This window comes from Aspergillus sclerotioniger (genome assembly GCF_003184525.1).
Source record: "Aspergillus sclerotioniger CBS 115572 chromosome Unknown BO94scaffold_11, whole genome shotgun sequence".
NCBI lineage: Eukaryota > Fungi > Ascomycota > Eurotiomycetes > Eurotiales > Aspergillaceae > Aspergillus > Aspergillus sclerotioniger.
Genome location: NW_020291001.1, coordinates 432,923 through 450,313, shown reverse-complemented (window position 1 = coordinate 450,313; position 17,391 = coordinate 432,923). Strand labels below are relative to the sequence as shown.

The window sequence follows — 17,391 nt, the reverse complement described above, 5'->3', positions numbered from 1 at the left end:
AGTATGGGGCAAGATACGATAAGGACCGCTGCGATTATCGGCAGGTTTCCGAGGTTATCGTGTACTATTAAAGCATGGGGTCACTTCCTTTTGGGGTGGGCTGATTGAACCCTGCATACGACTTCGCATACACTTGTCGCGTCTGATCAACAAGTATAGCTTCGACCATGGCCGCTCCTCGTCGCCCTCCTCCCGCTTATACAGCACCCGCGGACTCCGGAGTCCATGGAATTTCGAAGGTCTATCGATCCATCTCCGAGACAGCCACAGAATCCTCCCAACGAACTCTCGAGTCATCATTCACCATCCGTCCGTGCTCAGGCCAGGCTTGGGTCGTGCCAGCCGGACACATCTGCCGTCTTACCACGCCCAAGGGACCTCAAGTAGGCGATCTCAACATCTGGAATGCGAATAACCCGCGCGAAAGACTCTGGGCTGCGCGTACTCGTCAGATCCACGCCTCTCACGTCTCTGTCGGGGACCGTCTATGGTCGAACCTGCCGTACCTGCGTCCTCTCATCACGATCACCGGAGACTCACTAGCGGGTGGACAACTCCATGAAGTTTTGGATGAGGATGGAAAGAAAAAGGAAGGAAAGGGCTTCGGGACAACAAAGTTTGGAGGACGCGTTCACGATCTGCTGGGTACCCGTTGCGATCCTTATGTGAACCTGGTCATGGGTGGAGAGAGCTTTGACTTTCACTGCCACTCGAACCTCACCCGCGCCGTCGTTCCATATGGGTTGACAGAGCTGGACGTGCATGATGTGCTTAATGTGTTCCAAGTGACGGGTCTGGATGAGGATGGAAAGTACTTTATGGAAACGTCGCCTGCCAGACCAGGGGAATATTTCGAGTTCTTTGCTGAAGTTGATGTCCTTTGCGCGCTGTCCGCGTGTCCTGGAGGTGAGTGATATACCCCTCACCCAAAAGAAAAGAACAAGAAAGGAAAAGAGAAAAAATAGGAAGGAGATACTAACCTTTGGTTCCAGGTGATCTGTCTAACTGGGGCTGGGAGGAAAAGGCAGATATGGGCGCTACCACCCGCCCCCTCGGAGTAGAGCTATACAAACTGACAGACTCCAAGGTGTTGGAGGAATGGAAGGAACCTCAAAGCCCAAAGTACGCTGGAATGCATGGAATGAAGATGCCACAAAGAGAGAACGACGGGTCTGGCTATGTCGGATTATAAATGGCTAAAGATATACTATCTCGATACCTAAATTTCAATAAGAAGTCCATTATCAAGTCAAGCGTCTTGCTACTAAGGCTGCTTCTGTGGCCTTACCTCACCTGGTCGACTAAAGTCACCTGCCATAATGTACCTTGCTGAGTCACTGATCCTATTATGTCTCCACTGCATAGTTATACTTGAAATCCGTTCGATGTCTATCAAGTTCGGTTCTACCTAGTACTAGACGTCCACTGTAGCTCAGTGGTCAGAGCGCTCCACTTATTCTTAGGACTATTGTTAGGAGAGGGCCGCGGTTCGAATTCGCGCAGGGGCATTCTTTTTCGCCCTCGCCGAGGGGGAAGCCATACGTAAGATGTATGGATTGTCGACGAGATCTATGAAATGACAATGGCCTCATGGGTTGACTCAGGCATCAAGGCAGCAAAGGTTGTGCGGGGATACCCGTCGCTATACCGGATACGGAAACATCCGGGGCCGGGGTCCGCAAGTAGCCGCGATCCGCTGGCCAGAGCCGTACTATCTTCAGGGGCAATATTATTTCCTCAGACAGATGGAATGAGCGCACATGGTAGTGAGCAGTTCTAGCTCTACTTGTCCTGGAACCAAGGATGCCGCAATGCCTCATACGCCGTGGGTCGCTTAGTCGGATCCAAGTTTGTCAATCGTTGAATAAGATCTTTGAACTCTGGATCAACAACATCCGCCCACTCGGAGAATGCTTTGTATGGGATGTATTCCTCAAATCTGTCCTCCCATAATATCTGCAGAATCTTGCAATTGAAATCTTCATCAGATATGTGTTTCAATAGACCGCTGATTCCCTGCGGGTCTCCAAAATACGAAACCTGGCGCTGTAGGCGAATCATAGCAGGTAGCGCACCCTGGGCCTGATGCTTGTAGAAATCATCGTCAGGGCCAAAGATGACACGTCCGAGCATAGCGTAGATGCACTAGAGGTGCATTAGGAGCGATCCCCCAATATATGTCAAACACTTACCGCAGCTCCGAAAGAGAAGATGTCTGTCGGTTTATTAAGTCGCCCCTTAAAGTGCGCCTCTGGACTTCGCCAATTGTCGTTTCCGGCAAGCATACCTTTGATACACCTACCTTTAGGGAGATGAGCCGCATTCTCAAGGTCAATGATTTGAACCTTTTCGATGATCGTATCTTGCTCCTTATGCTGGCATTCTACCATGATATTATCTGGCTTGGTATCTATGGAACTTAGCACTGATGAAGCTCGCTGATTCACTAGAGACTCACCAAGATGAACGACATCTCGTTCGTGTAAATCAGCGATACCACGCAGACTAGCCTTCAAAATTTGCTTTCGGGTTGGTAGTGAGATTCCCTTCTTGACAAGATCAAGAAAGTCATCCGTCAGATATTTGTATACCAGAATCCGTTGCCCAGGTATCGTGTCGCATGGCGATCGTATGTGTGGGCTTTCTGGGAGCTGAGGCTGGATTCTTTCGTGGAAATTGTCAAAAATGTCCTTAGGGATATCTTTTAAGACGAAGCGGTCCTGTCCAGATCTGCAAAGTAAGAATTAGCACGGCAGATGATATGAATGCCAAACGGACATTGCTAATCAGACACGGCCGACGGGAGGTCTTTCTTGCAGTAGCTCTTTGAACCGATAAACAGACCCAGACGCTCCAGTGTATTCGTTGGCTGCAGATGCCAGCTGTGCAATGGTCCTTCTGAACATGACTAGCTGGCCTATACAAGGTAAACGGAATTAGGCAAAGTAAAGCAAAAGAAACACACTTTGCGACAATGAACGTTGATGGAGATGTGGTCAGAAACAGGAGGTTGAGAGGCATGCAGGGAGGTCCCGGTGGATCCAAGCCACCCGATTTATGGAGCGGGCCCCAGCGCGTACTGTCCCGCTTCATCACCCATATCACCTGGATAGTATCATATCATTCTCCGCTTCATTGGTTTTGAAGTGGTTCGCGTATCTCAATAGAAAAAAGAGTCTCCTGTGTCAGAAGACAAATTCTACAGTTGCTAGAAACCGGAAATACGCCTCAAACCCGTCGTTTAGGTCTTCTGCTACGACCCTTTTCAACATCGCAGGACAAAACCACAGTATACACTAAGCTTCGACCTCATGTCCGAACTCGACGAAGCCAACGGGGTCCCTTACACAGCCGGGAATTTGCACCTAGGCGAACGATATATCAAAGTGGACAACAAGATGCTTTTTCCCTGCCCACCAGATGTCAACGTCCTCGAATTTCCTCCAAATAAGGAACTCATTGTCGTCATTAGCAAACAAATAGCTAAGCTAGTGCTTGAGATTGACCTCTCCGTTGTTTCGAAGTCTAGGTAAGGAGTGCGAGCTTCCGAAGCAGAGGCAATGAGGCTCGTCTTCCGGCACACTTCTATCCCCGTCCCCGAAGTGATTGTGACTGCCTTTGATGGCGAGGAAGGAAATATCCACATGAGCATTATCCCAGGCACTTGCTTAGATAAAAAGTGGGATATGCTGGATATCGAATCCAAGGAGTTCATTTGCCATCAACTTTGGGACCTGATATCCAAATGGCGAGAAATTCCCCTCCCATCAAAGTTCAATAGTCTTTTTCAATGCGCTGCCGATGGCTCTCCATCTAGGGATCCAATGCTTGCGGATTTGCAGGACCCACCACGACCGCTAACGAGTGACTCGGAACTGCGAGAGCGGATTTACGAAAGATATCTTTATTTCGCTGGACGACGGTATGAACATACATTGCCGGATATGTTGCCGCGTGCTGAGCGAAGTGTTTTCACCCACGGTGATATTGCAACTCGCAATATCATGGTCGATGATGATAACAATATCACAGGCATTCTTGATTGGGAATACGCTGGCTGGTACCCCGACTATTGGGAGTATGCTCAGATCATGAAACCCGCCTTTTATGGAAGTTTCCAGGATTTCATGGATAAGACGGCACCACAAAGGTGGGATCTTGGTGGTATAAATGCTTCGCGAAGGGTTTTGTTCTGAGCTCCTCGCTTGATCTGACTTTTTGGGTATGTGTCTGTCTGGGTTCGGAGTTTCTGGTGCGGTGTTTTTATGAGATATGCTTTTTATCGATTCCAGTGTTGGTACAATATGATAGATATTACGAAAGATTACAGGATGTAGTTTATCTTCTATTAGAAACATGCCAACTATAATCAAACAGATCGAACCAGCCAACTAGCATCTAAGACGTCTCAGATGTTGAACTATTATCAAACTCATTTCGCGCTTTCTCCAAAGCAGCCAAGACCTTTGTTCGGCTTTCTTCACACTCAAGTGGCACTTCCCACAATCGCTCAGGCAGATCAATGTAAAAGAACATCATTCCGGAAGTAGCAACAGATTTCCTCCTCAACTGCCGTTGTCATCAACCCCTTGAATAGGGCCAACAAGCATTCATCCGTGAGGTTTGGAAGCATGGAGAAGAACAATTCCCGTGACCTCAAAACATCCCACGCATTTGGTTGTGTCCGAGGGTCTTTTCTGTTGCCAAGCATGAGAGCGAGAGACTCGATGATTGTCGGTGGTAATGTCTCTTGTATGATAAGTAGAATTTCCGCGTTACGCGAACACCTATAGAAATTCTCAACAAAGGCTTCAAGAATATCGATTGGCAGCCTGGTGTCGCGCCCCAGGATATCTAATGCTGTCATGTTCATCGATTTGTATCCGTTGTATCGAAATCTGATATACGGTAACAAGGCCCTTTGAATTGACCTTGGCATATTGGCGTCGCGTTTTAGCGAATATAGGGCCTGCTCCTTCACCCCTATATCAGGGTCTCCCAGAAGTGGTATGATAATTTCAGGCGTGTCGGGTGCGAGAAAATCCAAATGTGGCAGCAGACTTTGAGTTGCCCTTCTTCTCTTTATTGCGTCGTCGTCCCTTGTTAAAGCGACTAGGGCTTTGATAATGGTTTCTGGGAGAACTTCTTGGACAGCAAGGCATTTTGCCGCATGTTCTCTGACTTCGTCATTGGTTCCCTTGAGGTGGTCAAAAAAATCTTGTATAATGTTTTCTGGGAGCCGAGGGAACCTTTGTAAGACAAAGACCATGTGTTGAGGCACCGGCCCTGCATGATCGGACATCAACGAGTGGAGGGCATCATCAGCATATTCTGAGTATTGGCATAGAGCGTCTGTAATTTCATGCCGATGTGTTTGAGAAGGGTTTTTGATACGAGACTGCAGCTCCGTTCGCATGTATTTTGTGAGAGGGCATGGGAGCAATAAGCCTCCACAGCCGCTCGTATGACAATGCCATGATCATCTGTTACTAGAGACTCGAGATCTGATAGGACCTTATCCGAGAGTGTCTTTTATTCTTCAAGAGCATAACACGCCGATCTTCTCACATACGAGACTTCACTTCTGTTTCCAGCAATGGAGATTAGGGTTGTGATTACCTCTTGTGGTAGATTGTTTCTGTATCGCAAGTTGGCCACAGCTTCACGTCTAACGCCAGGGTCCTCATCCTGCAGCAATATCTTCGCTGAATCAAAGCTTCCGTTCACAAAATCCTTGTTTTGTATCAGGGATGTTGCAGCAACCTTTCTAAGGTATGTTCGCTCGTCGAAGAGAAGTTTTTGGAAGATCTCCTTGGACAAAGTGGAACGTATGAGATGCCCTCCGATGTTTTTGAGAACCTCGTGATCGCTACTCCCCGATCGATCCGGATAACTCAGAAGTTCTATGATTACTTCAGGAATGGAGTGATGATGGCGAGCTAGAGCAGAGATTGCTTCTTTCCTCAAATCCGACGGATAATCCCTTCCCGCCATATCAGACGCAATAATGAGTAACAGATGTCGAGATACTCTCATGCGCTTTTCTAGAGCTCTGAAAATATGAATTCGACATAGATCGTTACCACTTTTTAGCGACTGCTCCAGGATATACTCTGGAAACTCCAGTTCCGTGGCCAACATGAAAGGTCTGCCATCATTTGTTATGAAAGCATTTGAGAATAGCCGGGAAAGCTCGGTCTCCATGTTGGACTTCATCTGCGCCAGCTCGTAATGAACCGTTTGAAATGAAACTTCATTAAAGCAATGCATTAAGAGTCTGAGATGCGCAGGTCCGAATACATCACGTGGTGGTCGTTCTAGTTCGTGGAAGAACTCAAGCAGCCTCTGTTCATCGCGCAGACTATGAAGCAGTCCTGCAATAAACCGCCACATGATGTTATAGCGCCCATTGTATTTTTCAACCTGGATAAGGCCGCGCGGGTCAAGCCGTTTTCGCATGTTATCGTCGGATTCAAATTCAATGAGATCCAGAGGCTCACCCGTGACCCAACAGCGAACAAAATACGTAGCTGCGAAAAACTCCTGGAAGGTGAGGTGGACGAAATAACGGATCTGGTTGACTTTTGAAGTAAAGAGCTCGGGGCTCCTGAGAAAGGAGAGCCCATCGAGCATGCTGTCGTTCAATTTGGGAAACCGCTGGTATAGTGCATCCCTATGCCGGGGATGGAATTCAATGACGTTATTGTAGAGACCGTTGAAAGCTAGTAACTCAACCAGCTTGACCTCATCTTCCATGACAGCCTGGATCTGGGATCTCAGACGATAGTTTCTGGCGCGGCTATCAGTCAACAAGCCCATTTTGTCGGACTTCCCCAATTGCACCATGTCCTTCCTCCAAAGTTTGATCTCGATGGCCTGGTAAAGAGCTGTCATAGTCTTCGCACCACGTCCTAAAAGCCCTTCTCCCCATGTGAAGCACAGCGAATCCAACTGCACAGGGATTTGGAGCAGCCCCCCTATGACCGCATAGGATTCAACTAAGCCCTGGATCTCCTTCACATGTTCTTTGTTCTTCACTACCCGTTTAACGTAGTCTTGTACCTAATCGGGCTGGAATCCAATTGTTTCGACCTCCAAATCAAACCCCGTGAGGGATGACACGACTGCATATGGCCGCGATGTCATGATGATGTTGTCCTGATCAAACAGGTCTTTTAACGCGTCGACAAGATCCCCCCCTGCAGTCCGCTCTCCCTTGGGCGAGAAGCTTCTTTTCCTCACTGGTGGCGAAAAAATGGTCCTCCAGATATGTTTCTAGGGTCGGGTTCGCCCTGAGATTCCGCAGTGGAATCCGAAGTATCCTATCGAAATGTTCCGCCCACAACCTACCGTGTAGAAAATCATAGACGATCTTTTTGCAGAGTGTGGTCTTTCCAACCCCTGCGCGGCCACGGATGAGGATCCTCCGAGGGCGACCACTGCTACCGTCTAGTCTTTTACGACTGTTGAATAGATCTCGCAGCTGTGTCGCTTTTCCTCCTGTCGGTGTATCAACCTTGAGTCGAGTTCGAAGGGAAAGTTCGACACCCTCACGATGCTTTCCTATTTCTGATGAGCGTTCCAATACACTGAGATTTATGTAACAGTGGTCTAGGTCTAAACCATCACCAGAGAGCCTCCGGATCTTGAGATGATCGCCCTGGATATAATATTGTATTAGACGACAGTCCGCATAGTATTGCTTGGCTTCCAGACATTGCTCCCATGCTCTTGACAGCAGTGCAGTGGGAGTTGGGTCTGAAGCATTCGATAAGTAGCAGAAGAGGACTAGCCTCGGCCTGTGTTCCTGCTTTCTCAAAACTGGTACCTATGGTGGCGACGTTTCTCAGGCATAGACTGTTCCCAGCAGGGCTTCTTGAAGGTGCTGGCGAGTAGGCTTTTCCACTCGGAGATTTGTGGATACTTGGCAACGGCTATTTTGAGGCACTCCTGGTCATGTAACCATTCCGCAAAGTCTTCAACCTCGAATTTCAGTTTATTCGAAGCCACCCATGTCTGTTCAAGCTGTGCATAAAGACCAGTCCAAAATGATTCTTTAAACGCAGGCAGTTCCGGTATGATCTTGCTCAGCAGTTCAAACATTCCTGCCTCAACGAGTAGGCGACAATAGCGGAGTGTGCCGTACCACAACATTGGCTTTTTCAGACCTCTCATCGTATCAAGAAATGCATCCTTCAAGCTCTCTGACCCGTCGAATACCTCCTTCCCAGTTCTCACGAGTCTTTTGAACATACTTAACAACTCCATGACATTCGGGGCAGCTTCAAGGATGTTCTGCGGGTTCATCTCAGAGATACCCCCGGCCACAGCCGCCAACACGGTTATCACTTTCCAACTGACCCGACAGAATGCCTTCCAGGGGCCATCATTATCAGGCACGCCTTGCAAAGCCTCGTATGCGTAGCTTGAAGCCTGTCTTAGACGTGGTTCAGGGGCCTTTCGATATCTGTCCAGCTGATCCCGTAACGGTTTGTGTAACCACTCACGGTCTAAACCAGTGACATGAATATCAACCATAGCATCTAGAACAATCCCAACGTGCAGATCAGCTGGTACTGCTTTTCTGACTCGGCAGCCTTGGCAGCCCGATCAAGGCGTATATGGAGGCTATCCAATGCTGCACCCAAACTCGCATTATCCGCCGACAGGACGCCCCTTCGACGCAAAGCGTGGGCGAATCTTTGGAGGAGAGCTGGATCCAGGATATTATTGTCTGACGTATACTCGAGGATGGCGTTGCAGAAGGATGAAATAAGTACTTTGTATCGTACGTCATCGACTATCGCAGCTAGCTGAGCGGCCTCGGTCAGGCATGTAGATTTCTTTTCGTTTTGAAACAAATCGATCATACTGCGGACCAGGGACTGGAGAGCTTTGGCCTCTTTTTCGTCGCGCTTCGTACTCGTCAGCCGGCGAATAAGCTCGTTCACGTCCTTGGGTCGGGACGGGCAATGTAAGGTACTAGTGGCCATGATAGATTCTTGATAGGTTCAGCCGTAGTGGAAAGTGAAGGTTGTTGGTATGATCGTGAGACTTCATCTTCTGGCACAAGGCTGGGGGCCTTAGCCATTAATCAAGGGGGGTTGTTTAGATTTTCATGTTATTTTTGGGGGATTCACACCCCCTGTCAGATGAGGTGGCCTGCTGCTAGCCGCTGGGGGTAATCGTTGCTTTTTCTGCTCGGACTTTATCTAGGCCTTACCCGCCATTTTGTCATGAAATTGCTGAATACACACAGTCCGTAGTGGGGTTTCCATACACCAGAGATAGAACATACCATGTATATCTCTTCTTGTATATCTTTGACCTCTTCTTTAATCCTTCTTTCAACGCCCGTTGTCGGGCAATAAGCAGTGTTAGACTGGAGCCTGTTCGCCTGCCCCTGCAAGAGACAGTGCCACCAATACCCAATCAGACCGTGAGTTGCAGGGCAGTGAAATAGGTGCATTAGCGTCAAGGAGGGGTAGCCGTCAAAGTCACTAAAGAGCATTGTTGGTCCCGGAATGTTCAAGGCTAATTTGAAGGTGGTATTGTGCTCTTTGATAGGGTATCAGTGGACGCCATTGTCTGTACGGGCCAAAGAGCAGCCATCTTGAGGTTAGCGCTGGGCGCAGATGGTGAGTGTCAGTGTCAGAAATTAGCGCCGAGGTTGGTGATCAAGTCGGAGTTGGGGATAGGGGCTCTTGACCATGCTATTTTCCCTAGGAGGCAAAATAATAGATCAAGGCATAAGCTCTGATCCGCTGGTACGATTTCCCTCTAGTCGCTTTGGTAGCCTAGTCAAGTTGCGTATATTTAGCGTTATGCCCACTCGCATTCCAGTCAACAGAGCGCATCTGCAATGTAGAGTAGGGCCGGGCCTTGGATAAATTTTGAACGATTTTGCACTATTTGATGCGGGGCTGTGAAGGCGTACGCTATTTTTTGAGGGGCTGATCCATAGATGCTGGGTTCGAGAAGTATCCTAATTCCATATTGTATATGTTGGAGGACCCTCTTTATAAGATACTTCGCTGGATAGAACAATACAAAAGACTGCGCCCTTAAACATGGGGCTTCACTTCCTACCTGGGTGAGGGGATCAAGAGTCTCCAAGCTAGAAGTAAGATTTGATGACGTTATGTTGGCGAAAACAATGCGCAAGACACAACTCCAATGCTTGGGTGAAGGAATCAAGAGATCTGGATCATAAGGGCGTATCTCCATTGGAAATAACTTCGGCATATTAGTATAAATGGGTTCATCCAGAAAGAAGCATAGAGACGGGCCCATAATGGAAGAAGAAGCTACCGAGAGGATCAGGTGACCGATATTCAACACGGGCCAAAGGTCCCAGCGTGGGGGTCTGTACCTCTGCACTATGTTGATTGTTGGGACACAGAGTCTTTCGTTCCGTCTGTTCTCCAGATGGCCAGCGGATTTCCGTTTTGGCCTACTGGTATGAACTTAACATTGATATTACCTTTACACCCGAGCCTTCAGCGAGTCGGAGCGAATAATTGACGCCATGTGGTACGGGATATATTGAGCTTATCACGAACACGCGGAGAAGCCATTGGTGCTAACAAATCCCGCACATAATCGGCCACAGCTAGAGGTTGGTTCAGAAAAATCCCTCTCACTTCCCCTCTGTGGTGCTATCATCGATGCTCATGATTTATCTGTCTGTTATCTAAAACCTTCTTGATATATCACAATGTAGCATATAATCCTGGAGATAAGGATACGCATGACTGTCCAGACGGCGTCCGATGGCTCGTATCCTGTGGCTACGATATGGGATCTCCCCTGCAGTGGGGAGAGCACGGGGGATGAAGCTCTGGTAGCAAATTGGCCTTAGCGGTAAGATCCTTGCGTTCGGTTACGAGCAGTATAAGTACGGCTGTCTCCGTCATTTAAGGTCCTTGATGAGTGAATTTATATATGTGAATGCCTTCCGAAGCCACTGTGTCAGCTAATCTCACTCTGATTGATAGCACCCGATTTTACAAAGTCAGTCAGCTCTGCTGGCTCTGAAGATAAACCATTCCCAAGCAAAGCTTGATCACAGCGGTCATCAAGATGGATTCTGATCAAGAGGTTGCAAAGGAACCTGCAGCCCAGGAATCTATAGAGGAAAGGGCACAACATCCTCACGACTCTATCTACAATATCCGCCCATGGAACAACCGCATGGGTCGAACCATTAGTTGTGTGAGCACTATTGGCGAAGATGATGACCCCGGCTTGGGAAGGCCTACAGACTTCAAGCAAAATCAGGTACGATATAACTAGTCTATTCGAGTGTTCATGACCGTGTCAACTGAGAGATGGCAGGTTTTCACAGGGAAAATGCTTTTTTGGCTCGCTTACCAGTCTATCGGCGTCATATATGGGGATATCGGGACTAGTCCTCTCTATGTCTATTCGTCTACGTTCAGCGAAGCGCCATCCCGTCAAGACCTCATCGGCGTGCTCTCCATAATCATCTGGAGCATCTCCTTGATGGTGACTGTGAAATACATTTTCATCATATTGAGGGCGGATAATGATGGGGAAGGGGGTACATTCAGCACGTATTCTCTTCTTAGTCGCTATGTAAGCTATCTTTCACATTCATTTGGCTGTGAAGAGCAGAAGCTGACCAAAACCACAACCAAGATGAATATCACCCACCGCGATCCCCGAGAAGCCTCCCTCGTGCAGATGAAGAGACACTTGTCGACTGATCTTGAGAGCGCTAGCAGATATGTTCGCCATAGCCTGGAGACAAGCAAGTTTGCAAAGCGCCTGCTAAAGGTGGTGGGTGTATTGGCTGTGACAATGGTTCTTGCAGATGGCCTTCTTACCCCCGCTCAATCCGTGTTAGGCGCTGTCCAAGGAATTGAAGTCGTCTCCCCCAACATATCCAAAGGCACCGTGATCGGAGTTACCGATGCTATCCTGGTCCTATTGTTCCTTATACAACCCCTCGGGATCACACGTTTCTCCTTCGCCTTCGCCCCGATCGTTATCATCTGGCTTGGTTTCAATGCTGCGTTCGGGATTTACAACCTCGTCAACTATGATGCTGGGGTTTTTGTTGCTTTCAACCCAGGGTATGCCTTTGAGTTCTTGATCCGCCATGGAGAGTCGGGATGGAGAATGCTAAGTGGCACTCTACTTGCTTTCACCGGAGTCGAGGCCCTTTTCGCCGACCTTGGTGCTTTTAGTCGTCGGGCCATCCAGATAAGTTGGCTATGCTACACCTTCCCATGCCTGCTTCTGGCATATACAGGGCAGGCAGCATACATCAGTGTACATCCGGAGGCGTACTCGAATCCGTTCTACAACGCAGCGCCTCCGGGTACCATTTATCCTGCACTTGTGATTGCCATTCTAGCAGCTATTGTTGCGTCCCAGGCAATCATCACTGCCACATTTCAGGTACGGAGCCTACCTGCAGAGAAGAACCTAGTCTAACACCGGTTTAGCTACTAGCACAAGTTGTGAAACTCTCATACCTTCCGCAGATAAAAGTTATTCATACGTCCGATATTTTCCACGGGCAGCTGTTTGTCCCCATTGCGAATTGGTTGTTGATGGTCGGGACTATCCTTGTGGCATCTATATACAACAATGTATGTCGGCAGAACGACCCCATGCCTCACAGAGAGCGCTAACAAATGCAGACTACATCTCTTGGAAATGCATACGGAGTCTGTGTCATCTTTGTAACGTTCTTTGACACATGCATGGTAGCCATGGTAGCGATCTTTGTGTGGCGCAAGAGTCCTTATCTTGTGTTTCTACCATGGCTTACGATTGTTTGCCTTGACGGGGCATACCTTTCTTCAGCACTGACCAAGGTCCCAACTGGCGCATGGTTCACACTTGCAGTGGCCACCATCCTCGCCCTGATCTTTCTTCTCTGGAGATTTGGAAAGGAGCAGCAGTGGCTTGCCGAATCCGAAGACCGCTATCCAACCTCACATTTCGTGACCAGGGATCAGGATGGCGATATGTATCTTACAGATCGGTTTGAAGGTATTCCTTTGAGCACGACGCAGGGTGTGGGTATATTTTTCGACAAGGCTGGCGAGACCACACCCATCGTCTTTAGTCAGTTCATTCTCAAGCTCACGACGATGTTTGAAGTGATTATTTTCTTTCATCTCCGACCCCTTGAGACCCCATCCGTTCCCACGGAAGACCGTTATACAGTTTCCAAGCTCGCCATCCCAAACTGCTACCGCCTGGTCGTACGCTACGGTTATAATGATGAGATTATCTCACCCGATCTCGCAAGCACAATCACCGAGCAGGTCCATAGATACCTGATCACAAACAGATACCACATTAATCAGACCGAAGCGATTACGAGGTTGAGTCAATCCAGCCGGGAAATAAGCCAGGATATGATAGCTATTGGAGAGTCACCCATGGCATCCAGCAGGGTGAAATCTACCGATCCACTGGCGCGGCTCGAGAAGGCCTGTGCGCATAACATACTCTACATCACTGGCAAGGAGCAGATGAGGATCAAAAAGGAAACCAACATTTTCCGACGACTTGTGCTGTGGATTTTCTTGTGGATCCGGGACAACACCAGGACGAAGATCGCATCTCTAGGACTGGGAGCTGAAAAGGTCATTGAGGTAGGATTTTTGAAAGATATATGACCAGACTTTGTAGCAACATAAGGAATATCGCATCACAGGAGACTACTCCATTGGACTTAGAACTCCACGTTAAATACTTGTATTCCAATTTGAATTTTCCCCTTTTACAAAAAAACCCCTCCCCAACGTCATCCACTTCCCCTTGACGCATTACGACACGTGACTGTCCCTCGCGGGAGAGCGTCATCGGATACGTCATCATCGCACAGAATCACAACACAACCTTGTACACTCACACTGTACAGATTCAGCACTATCAGACCCAGTATCCACGAGTAGGTAGTTCGAAGGAAATGGAAGTCTGTAGAGGTTAGAAATCTTGTAAATAGCTCTTATTGGTACCTAAAACTCTTAGGTAGCAGGGGCCCCTACCGAGGCTAAGTACTACGGTGACCGCAGCTGGCCAATCAGAGAAGCGGCTGTTTTCTGCTTGAGCCAATCAAAACCACCAGCAGAGTAGAAGAAATTTGACAAGACTTGATGCCCGATATTCAACGGCTTACTTGAGTGAAGATTTTATAAGTGAAGGAGGGAATTACTAGGTTAAAGCCCTTTCGTAGAGGGGAATAAAAGGTCGGCTGATCTTATCGTAGGATATCAAATGCTCTTAACATAGGAATCCAGGTATCCGTACTTGGAACTAACATCATAGTTGCTACACATAGACAAGTTCGAAGATGTTATATGCAGATAGATATATATCGTATAACTCGTACATCCACCATGACAGTATATCTTAGAGATTATATAATGAACCTCCTTGGAGCAATTCGAGAGCCGTCGACGATTTACTGGGTCTTGAATGTGTGGTCTTGCTCGACATGGAGATTGCTGTGGACCTCAGCGGCTTTAATCTGGTCAGGGTAATCGACACTGTTATTACTAAAGTTAGCTAGGGATTTGTGTCCTGAGTGGCGAGGTTGCCGGGAGGGGAGTTATACATGAAGCCGCCCTTGAGAGTAAAGAGCTCTGCAACAAGCTTCCCTTTGTCAATGGCGTGCTGCTTGGCCCTGATAACGCGAACATATCAGCGAAACTGGTCTCTGAAGGTAGAGTGTAGAACGTCTCACGTCTCTAATTCACTAGCGGGGGTGTTATCCCGGGCGGTGATCTGGGCAACGGTTAGCATTCGAGCGGGGGCTGCGAGTTTACACGCAACGAACCGTGTAGCGAGGCATGTTGTTTTAGTATTTATAAGAGGGTTGTATATAGACAGAGAAAAGGATGGATGGAATGGTATGTATGGCACAGCAGATGATGCAGAAAAAGGTTGGGAGGGAGTTGTTGCCAGGGTGGGCCAGCAGATGGATTTATACTCTGCTGCTAAGTCTAAGTTAGGCACCGTCTGCGGGGGTCCATCTCACGCGCTGATAAGGTCCCCCCGATCGAGGGGTCGGAGGGGCTGTGGCGGGTTCAAGCAGGGATCCATCCTGTGCAGCCGTCCAGGGTGCAGTACAGAGTGCTTGCAGCCGATCTTACACTCCTTTAGCATGGCGATTGTGGACTCGGTTGACCGATGCTGTGCTGCGCAAGAGGGATCTTTTGCCCCGTTTTTTGATCAAATTCAGGACAGGGGCCAGTTTGCAGGCAGAACTGACACTAAGCCACTCTTAGAAGATGACTCAGAGGAAGCAACTATACTTGATCTATCTTAGTAGCCGTTAAAGTGGATGCCTTGCTGGTCGAGATGGCTGATTTTACAACTGTTGTTACCTCACAACCATAAGAACAGTCAATCATCATATTGGTAATATATGACCACTCTTCTTCCACAGCAGACACTACTTCGAGTTTGATCCCTAAACCTTTCATCACAATAATGGCCGCAAGCACAAGGCTGCAGTGGATGACCTCATCTCTCGCCGTGACTTTCCAAAACCAGGGATTGGGCAGCCTTCGATCCGCGATATGCGATTAGATCGAAGGTAAACAAGGCTGCCCGAGGGATTGACGGAATTGATGGCACTGGCCCTGTATTCACGGGACGAATCATGAACTCGGACGGATAATTAAGTGAAAGAGAAAAGTGGCGATACAGACAAACACCAAAACAATTACCATTGTAGCGGCATATCGTCATCTCTGCAAACTGGGGAATGCTCGCTGCCTGGCGGCCTGGCACGTGAGTACCGCCGGACCCCCCACGGACTCCGGCTTGTGAGGTCATCGACCCTTGCCTTCTTGCAAGTCCGGCCGGACATGGCCAGGTTCTACTATGGCTATAGTACGGGCACTTCAGACACCGTCTGCGGGTGCTAGAGTTCGATATACTTATCTCTCATCAACTGTCCTTCCGACGAAACGCTTTCTCTCGTCGTCACCGCCTCTCCGACAAGCTACATCCTCGCGGCACGCCTTTGCGTACGGCGCCAATGATGAAGTCGCACGTCTCGCAGCCAGTCGCCGTCGTCCATTGACTCTTGCAGACCTGCTGAAGTAAGTCTACATTGTTAAATGGAGAATTGTGGTTCTGATCCCGGTGCTAATGTCTGCCTCTAGACATGGACGTCCGCCGTTGTGCAAAAATGCCCTCCTTGCCTCGGCCAACTTCACCCTCTCCCTCCTCCCAGCTCGACTAGCATCTCGCATCGAAGCTCTCCGCAACCTCCCTTTTATCGTTGTCTCGAACCCGCATGTATCGAAGATTTACAACAACTACCTACACTCTTTATCAACCCTCCTACCCTACCAGCAACGTCAGGTTACTACCCTCGAGGAAGAGAACCAATTCGCCGAGGTACTCGCCGATCTCGTTCACACCCACACCAATACAATCCCCATTCTTGCCCGCGGCTTTCTCGAATGTCGACGATACATCGATCCCGTCGAGGTTACCAGGTTTCTGGACACGCATCTGCGCGCCAGAATCGGCACCCGGCTGATCGCTGAGCAACATTTGGCGCTGCACTTTGCCTCACAGCCCGTCAGTGACATCCCTGTCGAAAAACGCGAATCCAACAAGGACGCAGCACCATCAAACTATATTGGAGTCATCGACACAGCGCTGCAACCGTCCCGCATCGTCAAATCATGCGAGGACTTTGTGGGCGAGATCTGCGAGCTGAAGTACGGTGTCCGTCCCAGATTGCATATCGGTGGACAACCGGACGCCTCCTTCGCGCATGTCCCAGTCCACGTGGAGTATATTCTTACGGAACTGCTGAAGAATGCATTCCGGGCGGTGATTGAATCTGGGAATGGAAGCGAACCGATCGAGGTGACGATTGCTGCGGCGCCCGACGTCCCTGCAAACACTGTTCATGATGCGCCTGGGAAGAAGGGTAAGCGGAGTCATGGGCCGCAGTCAGATTCTGATGTTGGGTTCCATATGGATACGGTAGTGGGGACGGCAGACGCAAACGAGTCTATCAAGTGCTGGACGCCTTCCTCGCAGAGCATCACGATCCGAATTCGAGACCGGGGAGGTGGTATCCCGCCGGAGGTGCTGCCGAACATCTGGTCGTATAGTTTCACTACGTTCTCGGACTATGAGATGAACGGGTCGGAGAATGGGAGTATGGACGCGCTGAACACGATCGCAGCGAGCGGGGGACATCTGAGCAGCATTGCCGGGCTTGGGTATGGGCTGCCGCTGAGCCGGGCCTATGCGGAGTATTTTGGGGGGAGCATTGCGGTGCAGAGTTTATGGGGCTGGGGGACGGATGTTTATTTGACACTCCAGGGAGTTGGGAAGGTTGTCTGATACTTACTATCTGATACTATCACTGCA

The 17,391-nt window shown here is 48.9% G+C and overlaps 7 protein-coding genes and 1 non-coding gene across 8 annotated transcripts; 5 read left to right on the top strand and 3 right to left on the bottom strand.

Annotated features, from left to right (window-relative positions):
* The first annotated feature begins 5 nt into the window (after positions 1 to 5).
* On the top strand, positions 6 to 1,243 carry BO94DRAFT_565301 (urea carboxylase-associated family protein). The gene is made up of 2 exons (XM_025614487.1): positions 6 to 906; positions 993 to 1,243. The coding sequence occupies exons 1-2, from the start codon at positions 168 to 170 to the stop codon at positions 1,190 to 1,192; spliced, it is 939 nt and encodes a 312-aa protein (XP_025468406.1). The 5' UTR covers positions 6 to 167; the 3' UTR covers positions 1,193 to 1,243.
* Positions 1,244 to 1,421: 178 nt separating this feature from the next.
* BO94DRAFT_t143 lies at positions 1,422 to 1,508 on the top strand. Its single transcript has one exon. It is a non-coding gene; the product is annotated as a tRNA-Ile (tRNA).
* A 274-nt stretch (positions 1,509 to 1,782) lies between these two features.
* On the bottom strand, positions 1,783 to 2,906 carry BO94DRAFT_555847 (putative calcium/calmodulin dependent protein kinase; the record flags this gene model as incomplete). The annotated part of the gene is made up of 4 exons (XM_025613826.1): positions 1,783 to 2,145; positions 2,193 to 2,410; positions 2,459 to 2,720; positions 2,793 to 2,906. The coding sequence occupies 4 exons, from the start codon at positions 2,904 to 2,906 to the stop codon at positions 1,783 to 1,785; spliced, it is 957 nt and encodes a 318-aa protein (XP_025468405.1).
* Positions 2,907 to 3,107: 201 nt separating this feature from the next.
* Positions 3,108 to 4,196, top strand: BO94DRAFT_594038 (aminoglycoside phosphotransferase family protein; the record flags this gene model as incomplete). Its single annotated transcript, XM_025616191.1, has 2 exons — positions 3,108 to 3,529; positions 3,566 to 4,196. The coding sequence occupies exons 1-2, from the start codon at positions 3,312 to 3,314 to the stop codon at positions 4,194 to 4,196; spliced, it is 849 nt and encodes a 282-aa protein (XP_025468404.1). The 5' UTR covers positions 3,108 to 3,311.
* A 1,336-nt stretch (positions 4,197 to 5,532) lies between these two features.
* BO94DRAFT_584749 (uncharacterized protein) lies at positions 5,533 to 8,993 on the bottom strand (the record flags this gene model as incomplete). Its single annotated transcript, XM_025615652.1, has 4 exons — positions 5,533 to 7,037; positions 7,351 to 7,730; positions 7,829 to 8,437; positions 8,551 to 8,993. The coding sequence occupies 4 exons, from the start codon at positions 8,991 to 8,993 to the stop codon at positions 5,533 to 5,535; spliced, it is 2,937 nt and encodes a 978-aa protein (XP_025468403.1).
* Positions 8,994 to 10,765: 1,772 nt separating this feature from the next.
* BO94DRAFT_534265 (potassium transporter 5) lies at positions 10,766 to 13,761 on the top strand. The gene is made up of 6 exons (XM_025611501.1): positions 10,766 to 10,897; positions 10,998 to 11,280; positions 11,338 to 11,598; positions 11,662 to 12,426; positions 12,474 to 12,620; positions 12,672 to 13,761. The coding sequence occupies exons 2-6, from the start codon at positions 11,083 to 11,085 to the stop codon at positions 13,659 to 13,661; spliced, it is 2,361 nt and encodes a 786-aa protein (XP_025468402.1). The 5' UTR covers positions 10,766 to 10,897; positions 10,998 to 11,082; the 3' UTR covers positions 13,662 to 13,761.
* A 476-nt stretch (positions 13,762 to 14,237) lies between these two features.
* BO94DRAFT_623492 (uncharacterized protein) lies at positions 14,238 to 15,181 on the bottom strand. The gene is made up of 4 exons (XM_025617156.1): positions 14,825 to 15,181; positions 14,732 to 14,772; positions 14,603 to 14,671; positions 14,238 to 14,534 (listed from the first exon to the last, which is right to left on the bottom strand). The coding sequence occupies exons 1-4, from the start codon at positions 14,837 to 14,839 to the stop codon at positions 14,450 to 14,452; spliced, it is 210 nt and encodes a 69-aa protein (XP_025468401.1). The 5' UTR covers positions 14,840 to 15,181; the 3' UTR covers positions 14,238 to 14,449.
* A 695-nt stretch (positions 15,182 to 15,876) lies between these two features.
* On the top strand, positions 15,877 to 17,364 carry BO94DRAFT_584746 (alpha-ketoacid dehydrogenase kinase family protein; the record flags this gene model as incomplete). The annotated part of the gene is made up of 2 exons (XM_025615651.1): positions 15,877 to 16,097; positions 16,161 to 17,364. 2 exons carry the CDS (start codon positions 15,877 to 15,879, stop codon positions 17,362 to 17,364), a joined length of 1,425 nt encoding a protein of 474 aa, XP_025468400.1.
* Between the last annotated feature and the right edge of the window lie 27 nt (positions 17,365 to 17,391).